At 32.8% G+C, this 13781-nt stretch overlaps 1 protein-coding gene across 2 annotated transcripts; it reads left to right on the plus strand.

Moving 5' to 3' along the window:
* The first annotated feature begins 529 nt into the window (after positions 1 to 529).
* On the plus strand, positions 530 to 12994 carry LOC130636735 (uncharacterized). Of its 2 annotated transcripts, XM_057446565.1 has the most exons (15): positions 530 to 626; positions 1132 to 1188; positions 2194 to 2221; positions 2805 to 2859; positions 3535 to 3686; positions 4325 to 4447; positions 5685 to 5732; positions 5837 to 5942; positions 6776 to 6979; positions 8597 to 8703; positions 8850 to 8941; positions 11184 to 11210; positions 11534 to 11607; positions 12309 to 12467; positions 12717 to 12994. In XM_057446565.1, exons 1-15 carry the CDS (start codon positions 534 to 536, stop codon positions 12955 to 12957), a joined length of 1566 nt encoding a protein of 521 aa, XP_057302548.1. In that variant the 5' UTR covers positions 530 to 533; the 3' UTR covers positions 12958 to 12994. The 2 variants fall into 2 exon arrangements, 1 of the variants encoding a protein (XP_057302548.1); XR_008982285.1 differs by lacking the exon at positions 11534 to 11607 and having other exon boundaries at positions 12717 to 12818.
* The last annotated feature ends 787 nt before the right edge of the window (positions 12995 to 13781 follow it).

The raw sequence follows: 13781 nt of genomic DNA on the forward strand, positions 1-13781 counted from the left end.
CTGGGCTGAGCGCTTAGTACAGGCAAACTGTGCTGTACACCCACATATGCGTAATAATCGATACTTTATTGCAGCATATGTTTAAATAATAACACAGGAAACGATTTTTATGTATACGTTAAACGCTTGACATACACTACCGCTTAAATGTAACTTTACATGTGCACGATATTTATCACCTTGAAACGAACCTTCAGTAGCGTTAGAACTTTAACGAACGTCTATATCTTTTAACAGCTTTCGTGATCATTAATACTTTTAAACAATAGCATGAATGTTACATGTAATAACAAAAGAATTCATCAAATCTTATTGTTACGTCATGCGCACATCAATAACAATAGAAAGCAATTAAGTTAAAAGATATGCAAAGGTTCTTTATTTATGCATGAGATCGTTACACCATGTAAAGTTACATTTAAGCGGTACTATATGTGTGGGACAACTTATTTCACTTGTGAACTTATTGCTACATGAGCCGTGCGACGCTAGTCTCGGCTAGTGACTTCTTCTTTGCTATTGTAGATAAAAAAATGAATTTGAAGAGCTGCATCGCCAAACTGTGCGCGCCTAGAGACGCAAAACCATTGCCTTGGAAAATGCTCTCTGCAATGCTACTCGTTATGGTAAGGAACGTTGTTGATATTACTTCATGGTGAGGAGGAAGGGAGTAATCAGAGTCTTCATGATAGCCTTTGTCGGATGGCAGTGCCTTTAGATAATTTTTTGAGAAACAAAACGTCAAACAATGGCAATTCTCCAAGAAGAAAAGAAGAAATAATTTTAATTTTAATACTACTAGTTCCCTTTATCATCATATTTTTACACAATATCCGCCACAGATGCAAACAGAGGTGATCAGACTAGCTTTTACTTTCGCAACATTTTGCATTTTGAAATGATAAAACTAAGTAGTTAACATAGACTTGTCTATAAATGTGCTTTTAGGCTATATTTTTTAAATACTGAATACACCAATACAATGGCTGTTCAAATACCTGAATCAGCAACGATTTCAATGTTACAATAATAAGCGCAATAGCACCTTACCTATTGGTGAGATAATAATTTTTTTTTTTAACTGTATCCACATGTTAAAGCCTACTGGGCCATTCCTTATAAAAATTTTAGATATTAAAAACGATGAATACGACAATGATCTATGCATTTCTACCCAAATTGGTGAAGGTAAGTTTGTTGAGAGTTTGTTGTAGTTGAATAAAATGTGATTTAAAACATAAGATGTTACCTATCTTGTTCTCTATTTGGAAAAATAAATTGTTTTCCCGAAGGCATTTCTCTTAAAAAAGCAACATGTGTACACATGGAATGAGTATTATTTATAAAGTTCTGCGGGTTTATTCTATTTAATGTATAGTAGGATCCGTAACTTTGAGAAACACCAATGATGATGAGGCTACAAAACAGCAAGGTGTAATAATAACACTTGTCTTGGTGATCATGGCTGCATAGATATTTGACTCTCTAAAGACCCTGCAGTGAAACAAAATTCTTCTTGTTACAAGAAATAGACAAAATATATATTGACTTTCTTAGACAAACATATCGTAGAAAAGATCACAGGGAAACCAAAAACATCGATAAGACGATAAGTGTTGGAATGGTTGATAGTGGTAACTAACTTAAAAGTGTGTTCTACTTAGTGAGAACCTTGAGTTGGTGAGCAGGCTTAGAGATTACAAATTTTAAGCCTCTGATTGCATTTATCCAGACGCTTAGATAAGAGAAGAAGGGAGACCTCATGATTATTCAAGGTTTCACGTAAGAGGGAGTAACAAATAGCTGAAAAGCCATATGCTATGCTTATTTTATTAACGAAAATAAAAGAAAGCACAAATTTTAATTTTTTGTTTTGTTTTGTCACTCGTGACAGAGAAAACCCTGTTGGGATGGTGAGGGAAGTGCGGTACAGAGGAATGACATGAGGTGTTGAATTTGGAATCAGATGTTGGAGTTTGTTAAATTTTAAATAGAGATGTGAATCAAAGGAAATCTACCTAATTTAGTGTATGTATGGCCTAATGTAGTATAAGGAATTATCTATGGAATATGTAAAAATAACATTTTCTTACATCTGGTGTTACTAATGGCTCCTGAATATCATAATAAAATAATTTTTGTTTTTTTGAAAATGGTGCAAAATTGTATGACCAGTTTTCATGATTTATTTAGTCTTTTGGAACATCAGAAGCTGATACAGGTGAGTGTAATTGTCTTAGAAATGCAAACAATTATACAGGTTATATAAAAACCATGGTTTAAAGAAACCATTACTTTCGATAATACAAATAAAATGGGTTTCTATACATTTCTGAAATGTTTAAGGCATTGACATTAAGAAACTCCGAATCTTAGTCGCAATTTCAAAAATTAGTTTTAAAAAATATGCTTTCATTGCTCTGCTTTAAATAGTTTTTCAGTTTCCCATGTTTTTCAAACTCACTAAGTTTCTCATATTTCTGAAAGTCAATGATGCTACTTAAGTACTGCTTTTTAGGCCTGTTCCATAAATTCCATTCTAATAGTGGTTGGAAATCACTTTGTTAAGCAAACTCTTTTATAAAAGTTTGCTATTTCTAGGCAATTCTTGTTCTTTTCCCTACCTTGCAAGAAAAGTTTTACATCTAAAGTTTACATAGCCTTTTATGTAGTAAATAGAAAAATGCCCAAAGCGTTGCAATTTTTTTTTTCAATCTGAATAATTTATGCAAAAGTTAAAGAAAATGTAAAACAACTAGTTTTATATAGTTTCATTTTTGCTCATCATAAATGTTTTTTGTTAGGCTATTATGCTGGTATCATTGCATGTTCTATGGGTATTGGACAAACAATCTCCAGGTACTTTTTAATGCACCTAAAGTGCCTGTTACCATTCTTAGTATTTGTATTTAGACGCACGTACAAGAAATGCATTATCCCACCCATTTCTCGCAGCAAATGATCGCATGTTTTTTTAGTAATTTTATCAATACTTATTACAGATATTTCATAATTTCTAAAATTATCTTTAAATGAATGGATTGTAAGTGACATCATCAAATTGCATTCTCGTGTCTGTTCAATGTATTTGATTACTTCTTAGGCTGTTTTTATCTGTGTTATATCAAAAATCGCCAAAATAAAATCCTTTTATATGAATAGTTATTTTTGCGTCTCAACGATGGTGTCAAGTGTAAATCAATAACTGAACCAAATAATTTATAAATCAATTGAGATAGCAGACTTTTTTGCGTAAATAGGAACTTGGAATGACGTCTATAATAAGGTGTGGAGAAGTGTCTGCTACATAATGTTTTAATGTCAGTGTTTGACCGTCATTTGACCGTCATTTGACCGGGAAAGATTCGATGACATAGCTCCACAGCTAACGATTAGTTTATAATTAAAATAACCTTAGTTTTGTTTTCTTGACTGTAGTCAGATTCGTTGTTTAAATGCGCTTGATTGATGTTTCTTTTATTGGTTTGTAGTGGCTTGTTTTTTTAATGTAATGTTAGTCCTTTAACCTTACAGTTTGATGTGGGGGTACATTGCAGATGTTAAAGGAAAGAAACCAACCCTCATCGCTTCAACAACTTTGATTATGTTTACCACTTTAGCATTTGGATTTACTAGTAACTTTGATTGGGCTGTTACTACGCGATTTATGCAAGGATCATCGTTAGGTTAGGTTATGTTTCAATTGAACTATTTTTCTCATACTCAGGATGCTGTTCTTAATCCCACAGTGACCTTTTGGGAAGATTAAAATTAGCATTTTGGTTACGCAATTTCTTTCTATCCTCGCCAGAGTCTTTAGCATCACAACCACAAGAGAGCATTTTCCGTAAAGAAGAAATCTAGAAAGTTAATTTCTACTTTGAAGACAAAAGATTACTATTTTTTATCAATACCATTGTTCCATTATTCTGTTGAAAAAAAAGCTTTTCTTGGTGTGGCAATTGTGAGTAAAGCTAAGACGTTAGTGCAAAATTTAAAAAGTAAGATGCTTAAAAAGTATAAGAAGTTGGGTACTAGAGAAGTCTGTAACTGTTATTTAACTAGCAACCTAATCAAACTCTGCAGCCCTGAATAAAGCTTTCCCCTCAAAATAATTTTTCTTTTGTCGAAGTCCTTATATATTATAAGAAAAATATTGGATAATATCTCAATTTTCTTTCTAAAATTAAGTTAGTTGTTTGATTTTTCTGAAGAAGAAATCAGACACAGTTTAAGAATGAAGTGTCTTGAAAAAAATAATTTGTTGCTTATATATTAACAATTTTATAATTTCAATTGAAATAATAATGTTTCATTTCTGTAGGCATTTCTCTAATCTCTAAATCCATACTTGCAAATGTTTGTGATGATACAAATATGGTGTTTGGCATGTCAATATTATTTTCGACAGCTTCGGTTGGTTTCATTATTGGACCAAGTATAGCAGGTGCGTTTTTATGAAAATTAATTAATTTGTTTAATTGAATAAAATGAAATGCAATTAGCAAATGAAGTTTTCTTTAGATCTTGCTGTTGTCCTAATATCAGTTTTAGTGCTAAGTTTTATTATACTTTTTGCTGTAGTTATAGTATGCGCTCTATATCTTTCGATAATGCATAGTCACAAGAAAAGGAATAGTCTGGGTAGTAATAAAAAGGTACTTCAAAAAACTGGGGTGGCCGAATATAAGGTGACCAATTTTGTAAAAATGGCTACGAAAGGGAGGATTTGACACTCATTAGCTAGCTAGCTAAACAATTTTACTTAGAAATGGTAGCTCAAGAATTCACGTTTTCATATTTTCTACAGAGTAAGCTAGGTGGATAATTGCAGGATCAGCTTTTGACTAAAAACGTGATAAATTGTTTTACCACGTTTCTTAACTAGATTGCTTGATAACCTGTGGTATATAGCTAGTTAGCTATAATTAGAGAATTAATACGTTGTTTTTTTGGAGAAAGTGTGTTGTTTTTGTGGTTAACCAGCTGCCAAAACTAGTTCTTGTATTTATATCTGCTTAAAGGATACAGCTGCCATTATTTAGCAAAAAGGTTAAATCAAAATATATTTTTTATGCTTTTACATACATATATATACCTTAAGAATATCACATGTCACATTCACGACGTAAGATACCAGAAAATGTCCAGAAATTAATCTCAAAATCGTTTCTTGCCTTAATTTAACTAAAATACAGACTGCCCAGCACGTAGTAATAACAAGTACAATACCTGCCATGGCCAAAACAGTTGTAACATTAATTTTCACCAAATGTACCAAATAATTCCTAAAATATAATTCAATTAATTAAAACAATGTTTAAGGAATGCTTTTTAAATACCACTCTGTATATAATTTTTTTAGAGACAAAAAGTTAAATACCACCCTGTTGCCCTATTTAACAAAAATAATCATAAATATGGGTAAGAAATATAATGTTACTGCCACAAAATGCACTGTGGATTTTCTGCAGTAAAGCCTCTCTCTGTTTTCATTTGGTGCCCTTGAAAGTAGTCTGGGTACTAGAAAATCTAGGAACCCGAGTTGTTTGCCGGGAACGGAGCGCTATGACACGAGCTTTTTCCTATGAATTTTAATAAAGTCAATTTGAATGTGTCAGTGTTTCAGTGGAAGCATAGAGTTATTCAATATATTATTACATCAAATATTAACTATTTTATAGGTTTTTTGGCATTCCCGTCTGAACAATATCCAGATACATTTCCTGAAGGTTAGCAATTGTATGCATCCGAATTCTGAAATAGTTCGTTTGTTCAAAAAATTTGCGCTGAAACACAAAGGAAAACATTTGATGCTTTATCTTATTTTTTGTAGATTCTGTTTTTGGAAGATTTGGTATTCTTCTACCAAATTTAGTTCTTGCAATCGGTTTTGCAATTGGCGTCTTTCTTCTAGTATTATTTATTCCAAATGAATCCAGGTATAAATGAACATTATACTTGTTTAATATAGTATTGCTTAAAGTATTTATAGTTAAATTACACAAAAACCGTCACTCAAAGATATTGAAATATTAAATAAATAAATCTTAAATTCATTGGTTTATTTTGTAATGTTTGTTGTTAGATTATAATTTACTGCTGTCAATTAAACAGCGGTAATGAAATAATATGCAACAGTAGACAGTATACTTGTACTTAAAAACGAAACACCAATCATCGTCATCGTCATTAAAGAAAAGTCTGATGACATGACAAAAAAACTTTTGTGAAAACTATTTCGCAGATATTTCTATTATCAATGTAATGTATGAAGTTGCACAATTTCACATTTAAGAAAGGTTGTCATTAAAAGAATTTTTAAAAAAATGAGTTGGAACATTTTTGCGCAAGTAAAGCAATGCACGTAGCTCATTAAGTGACATAAGCACTCCAGGTTTCAGACGTACTAAGCATAAACACTCGGCAAGGCAGAACTGTGTTTTCTGGAATCAAGAAAATGGAATATACGGGTTCTTTACTTTGCCGTATTGGTGGCGTAATTTATTCTTTTTCATTAATCAATGCCACAAATTCAGGAAAAGTTGCCTATCAAAAACCCTGGGAATGGTATTCCCCGCAACCTAGATGAAGTTACTGAAACACTCAAGATATTATAATGTATGTTTCTACAGAACCATTTCAAAATTGATGTTCACATCTGTACACTATCTATAGATTTTGTGAAGAGACATGCGATATAAAACTTCTTAAGTGATAATGAAATATCGGAAGACGCATAGATCACCTATACGTCTTATAATTTATCATCTAGAAATGATGAGAATGAAAATGAAAGAACACCATTATTCGAATCTTTAACTCACAGCCAAGGGAATTTAACTGATCGTGCAACTGAAGTAAAAACGCAAAGCTCACTTGTGAAGTTTAAATTACAAACGAGAGATGGAGGTCAAAAGCGTGGCTGGAAGGCATGGTTAGCTAAAATAAAAACATATAAGCTAATAAAATTACTTTGGTAAGATTATCTTTATTTATATTTTCAAGTTTTCTATCATTCTTCAGATCAAGACAATTTAAAAGAAGTAGAACGTCTTCTCTCTGAGGAGGAACTTAATTATTTTTCAATAAACAGATGTTTTGTTATCCCTTCTGGTGCGGGGTCTGTATATATACGAGATAGCCACGGGCTTTTACAGGCCAGCCCAGCTACGTCACAAGCAATTTCAACAAATTGTTCTAGTTTGAAAAACACTGCTTTTGTAAAAAAAACCGGAGTCTAAAAGCGCTTTTTGGTGAAATTTAGGCTCTCCAAAGTTAATAACTCGTTCAAAAAGTCTCTCCGCAAATTTTCCGAAGTCTGAAATTTTTGGTGATGTTACGGGGCACCAAACCAGCGCAAAATCACCCAAACACAGTTTTGTGTCATCGTACACCCACTTAGCGTGAACATAATGCATTTGCGACATATCTAATGCTTAGAATACTTTCCTATGCTAAACTAAAGTCAACAGCCTGGGGGGATACCCAGGGGTCCAGGAACAGGGTCAGCGCCTTCCTAACAGCTTAGTGGTATGCCCACGAGGTCCAGGAAGGGGGCAGCGTTTTTCTGGACGCCAAAATGGAAGTTTGGGCTTTTTTCTATCAAATGAGCCTGAATTAGGCATCTAGTTTGTTTTTGTTCTTGAGTTTTGGTCAATTGAAGTTAGAATAGAAGTTGTGTCAAGATTGAGCTTTTTGACAAACGGACTGCACCATCAATGTTAATTTGTAACTGTTAGGAACTGACAGTATATTGCATTTTTGATTTAATTACATTTAAAATATATTTGTCTTCTTCATATGCACCATTGCAACAAAAACTACGACAAGAATGTGAATTATGGGAAAAGACGTGTAAAAACATTGATGGGGGATGATTTTATCGTTTTTTGTCTTCATTCAATCTCCGCGGGCTTTGCGAAGGGATATTGTTTGACTTGTAAATCCTTTTCGGCAGTACTTTTTGCAACTCCCGATGAAACACAGACTTATCATCTTAATATACTTTATCCTTTATTTTTTAACAAATAATTTTGTTTTTCAACATGCTTTTTCATTTTCAACAAAGGTATTTTCAAATTTTAAAAAGAGTTTTAGAAGAACTTAGTTCTCTATATAAGTCGGTTTGCTTATAACACTTGTTCCTTAAAATATTTATCCTTTATAAAAAAAGTGTGTTTCACTTTTAATGTTGCTCTTAAATGCAGATGGAATCAGCGTTTCTATATAACATATATTGTCGGTTTTTAAAAGGACTTTATGGGAGGGTTGCTTATACTAAAACAAAAAAATCAAGATCATGTAGCAACATTTAATTTTATTCTCAGATTTGTGCGCACTTTTAATGTTTATGTCAGCGTAAGAACAGCAATATAAATTTCTATGGCGTCCTTTGTTATTTCTTTCTTTCTCTTTCTAAGTTGTGAAGCAAGGCTACTGAAGCTTCACAAATTTAGTCCGAAACGTCTTTATTGAATTTTCTTATAAACGTCTCGTAAACTTTCTTTGCTTGAGTTATATTATATTGCCTACATTGGGAGAATTATTAAAGCTTCCGGGCTTTTTGTTTACAATATAATTTCGTTTTTTTTAGCATGAAAGATTACGCACAAATCAATTTGGTATACTTCGTTAGTGGAGTCACCAAACTTGGAAGTCATGAATTACTTCCACTGTTTTTGGCTAGTTCTGCTGAGTATCGTAAGTAACATTTGAATAAATCGCTTTGTTATTCTTATTAAATATCCAGAAATATTGTTCAAACTTTCCCCGAGGTTAAATCTAACTAGACGTAAAAAACAGAAATTAGAACTTTACTCGTTAAACATTGTTGCCTACACTTTTAGATGGTATGGGCTTCTCTACGTCAAAAATTGGACTAACACTTTTAATGGTGTCGTTGTGCTTCCTTCCGACTCAGCTGACAATCGTACCCAAAGTAAGTTAAGGTTTTTAAAATATGATTTGACTAAAGCAGATTTTACATGGACCCGAAATGAGATTTTAAACCACAATAATATTTCGTATGTTTGCATACGATTTTAAATATAAGGGTTGTGTGAACTGCGCATGCGCCGTATCTTTGTAGACAAGCGGACTGACTTTTTGAAAATGCGCAATAGCTTTTTACGCATGCGCAATAGCGTTGTACTCATGGGAAATAATTTTATTTAGGGTAAATAGTGTCTACATAAATATTTAGGGACAAAATGACATATCATTCGGTCATTTATTTCACCACAAATCATGTCAACATATATAAAGACTACATAAATGTCCAAAATGAAACTTTTATCTGGCTTTCGAACCAGAATATTCTTTTAAAAGCCGACTAAGGAAAACAAGAAAATCTGCATAGTTTATACGGAAGAAACATTGTGTACTTAGATACTCGTGCATTGTGTAAACGATTTTATTAAATATTATGACAATACATTTCGAGAAAGTATTTTATCATCAGGTATAAAAATATCATAAATATTGTCTCGCATTTAAAGCCACTTAATGAACAATATGACATACAATTGAAGATTAATAGTTAACACGCGAATTCTATATTCATCCAATTCGGTTTAATTACGTTAATATTAAATGCCTATAACAGAATTGTATGAGCTACAGCCGGTGACGACACAGCAAAATTTGCACGTCCTGCAAAATATCACTCCAATGACATAATGATTACCTACGAGATAACCATTGCGTTTGTGCTTTTTATGCGGCTGAGTAAATGACGGTTGTTTGACCTACAAAATACGGTACACATCGCGAACACGTAATTCTATATACAACACCGCCTTTGAGATTTCTTTCCACATTTCAACTTTATGATGGTAATAGTTTTCCCATTTTCTTGAGGGTAGTAATAATTTTAGGTTAATAATCTAAGCTAACCTTCAAAATTCTCAGATACTCTTCCTCTATAGTGTGCAAAAAAAACCACCATTTTGTTCTTATTTTCTTCTTCTTCTTTTTTCATCTTTTTTAACGTATATATGTTTATTTATGGTTTTTAATACCATCAACTATGAATTGTAAGGTTCGCGGTTCAATCCCCACACTAGCCCAGCTGATGAGACGTGATACAGCTTGTCCTAGGATGTGCATATATGCTTATTTATATAAATAACTGCTCAAAATTTCATTTTGATCTTTTAGTTCAAATTGACATCAAAATGAATCTTTTTTCGTCCTAACTTATGTACACATTTAAAGATAAGACAAGAGACCGAAATGAATTTTTTATTTCACCTCCGAACTAAAACATACCTAAAGAAAAGAAACAAACGTATATATTCATCGGCCATGAAAAAGACCTATGATAGATTTCATAAAAGATTTACAAGAGAAAACAAAATGCAACTTTTACGTGTATACTTTATTTTAGAGAATTTTAAGACAAAAAAACTGTTGTAAGCCTAAATAAAATAATTGTCTAGTCGGCAGTTGTATAATATAAGTAAAGTTATATAAAAACCAGGTAATTGGCCAGTGGATATCCACTTGGTTAGAGAGGCAAGCATATAAAGATATAAAGTAATAACGAATTGAGTACATGCAAAGCAATTTTTCGGAGTTCCATATGCGGTTGCTACTTTTGTATAGACCTGAATACGCTGATTGAAATACTGTATAGTTTTTTAACGACGTCATTAACGCGTTTGTTTCAAAACGGTTAGGTCGGTGAAAAAACTTTGTCATGCGCTCCTTTTTACCCTTCCAGACTCCCGAATAATGTTTCACTTGATACATGTGCTTCCACTTTCTGTCACAGACATACATAAAAACAGCAGGTGTAGAGTATTAGTGCATTAGACTAGCTGAACGACCCGTGGAAAATACTGAATTTAGAAAAATGGTATTACAACAATAATCTTTATATCCAAAGAAGTTTATTTTGAGAAATTTGTTTGCACGCTGCAAATATTGTGTGCAGTTTGAAACACTGAGTAAAATAATGTAGAAGATCGCGTGCTTTCGATGAACGGTTTAGAAAATATTGGAATTTAAAACATTTTTAATAAAGTGATGCACCCGTCTGTTTTCATATACTTATATTTATACATTCCGTTAAGTGCTTTTTGACTTTAGCGGCATTTTTAAAAACGTCGATTGACTGTTCGTGTTAAAGTAAAATAATTATGTAATGTATTGTTAATTTCTTTTATTTGCATGTTTAGGTCATAAGACGATACGGATCGAGAAAGGTAAGTGTAAAGCGTGACTTAAGAACAGGAAAAGTCCTTATTTAAGATTTCTTTTGTAGTTTATGTGGGTGTCTATTAGATATCCAAGATGATTGATATGTTGTTTTTGTTTTCCTTGCTGATAAACGTTCACTAGGTTACAAGTCACTAAAGTGAAAAATCAACATCTCTTTTCGTAGTCCTTTCAACGCTCTAAATGGAAGTGACCTTTTGCTATCTTTCTATTTATTGTCATTATGCTTAATACTTTCCTTCAGTTTACTTTTTGTTCTTTCTCTATTTACTAATCTCATTGTATGTAGCTACTTCTTATTGTGTTTAAGGCTCTTATTGGAGGCAATCTTTTGTTTGCATTCATATGTCCATGGACACCCATTATTAATATTATTTCCAACAGGTATGTGATTCGTAGCAATCCATTTCCAAACCTTTTTACACATTTTATTTTTCTTCGTCGTCCGCTACTTAGATGGTGGTACTTATTTTAACTACCTAATCATTTTTATGGTATCATTGCAATGAAATAAAATAACATTCTTGTAATAATTATGTGACATCAGGATTAAAAAATGTATCTTTTTTCATTGGGGTTTAACCTTGCACATGCTGTGTATAATTTGTCACCCAGTAAATCCTTGAGAGGAACACAACTCTATTTGCGTTGTGAATGGCTGGAGGTGTTATTCAAGTTTTAGATTTATGTGGTATGACGAATAAATTATGCCAGAAATAAAATAACGTGCCATAATTGGATTTCGATTGCGATTCAATTATCACTTTCTTAGTAGATGTCTTGGCAGCAATAAAAAGTTTATTTGCATTTTGAAGAAGGTAGAAATAATTGAGTGCCTTTGCATATTGACCACCACAAATTGACATTTCAGCATATTTAAACACATTTGCTAAATATACTTGGTAAGTTTTATAGGTAGGATTGGGAGAACATCGTTCAATATTTCTTTGTGAAAAGACTCATTTAAAGATTTTGCGCTTCCATTTTAATGAATTTGTTAACACTAGAAAACTAAATATATATTCAATAAGCATTTAATTTTCTTTTTAAACTGATATGTTACTCGACATTTTTTATGTTTGTAGAACTGCTGCGTGGATGGCCGTGGTGTTTGTTTCATTTTTGCAAAGAATATTTATGACAATTGGCTTAGTTGCAATTAACATTCTGATCAATAATTCAGTTTCACCAGACCTTTTGGGATCGGCAAATGGATTTTCAATGATTTTCTTCTCGCTGGGAAGGTAACTGCTGCATATATTTATTGTATCAAACTGTCCAAGTAGTTATAATATAAAGTAATACTTGTACATCGAGCCAAATTATTTTGAATTTGTTAGCTTGCCTGTCCATGTGCTATGTTTATTTATTGTCTTATTTTGCTTATGTCTTCTGTTAGCTATACTGTTTTTATGTTCCTGTTTGTTTCCCTTTCTGATTTCTTGTTTGTTTCATTGATTTCCTTGTTTTATGGTGTTATTTTCCTTGTTTAGGATCATTGGACCACTTATCTTCGGCAGCACGTTTTCTTGGTCTCTTAAAAACATCCGTGACGTCTCGTCTAATAATAATCCTATTGGATTTCCGTTCGATCAATATTTTTCTTTTTATGTTTTGTCGTTCATGTCTATATTGAATAGTTTTTTTGCTTCGAGAATTTCAACCGGATTGGACAAAAAGAAGAAAGTTTCTTTCGAAGTAAACGGTGAACAGGAATGCAGTACAAAGATTTGACTTTCTGATAAGATTATCATCTTTACTGTTGCTATTATTGCTATTATATTTAAAGTTAGGAATCTTTTTTTACCATCGGTTAGTACATACTAACAGGTTAAAGTAACAAAGGGGAGGACTGGGCGTCGAAACACATGGTTAAGCCACAAATAACGGTATGACCCGGTGCTGAATGCCACATTGGGCGCATAATTGAGCCATAAACTGCGCCGCAAGTCCATGTGAATTGCCTTAGCACAGGTGATACGGTTTACAAATCAATGTTATCCTGTCATAGAAAAAAAATAGGTCTATATTATTTATATCGTGCCACTGGGCTGAGTGCTTAGTACAGGCAAACTGTGCTGTGCACCCACATATCGGGGTGGGGGGTTTGCACAGGTAAACAGTATTGAATCCTTTATATAGGGGCAATACAGTTGTCAAAAAAAATTATTGAATCTTCGATTAAAAAAACACATAGGACACAGCCTTGAGTACCACCGTCCAGCTAAAACTATCACTCGGCAATTTTGTTTTAGAAAAAAAATGTCTTAGGAAATTTTGTTGTAGCTATAACTGTACTTGGCTACTTTCGCTTTTTAGCCAGAGCCAGCTAGCTAGCTAAGTAATAGCACTCACTCCAGCAGGTGCAGCTGACTAAGAATTAGATGTGGTGAGGATAACACGGTTATAAAAGTTAGCTAGCTGGTTTTTAGGATGCTCGAAAATTTAGCGTTCGTCGCCAAATTCTTCAAATTTTTGCTTTCAAAATTCGCAGGTGACTAAAAAATGTGATGATAACATGTGAAGAAAAACATATGAAGACAAATAAAACAAATACA

The sequence above is a fragment of the Hydractinia symbiolongicarpus genome, chromosome 3 (genome assembly GCF_029227915.1).
Source record: "Hydractinia symbiolongicarpus strain clone_291-10 chromosome 3, HSymV2.1, whole genome shotgun sequence".
Lineage (NCBI taxonomy): Eukaryota > Metazoa > Cnidaria > Hydrozoa > Anthoathecata > Hydractiniidae > Hydractinia > Hydractinia symbiolongicarpus.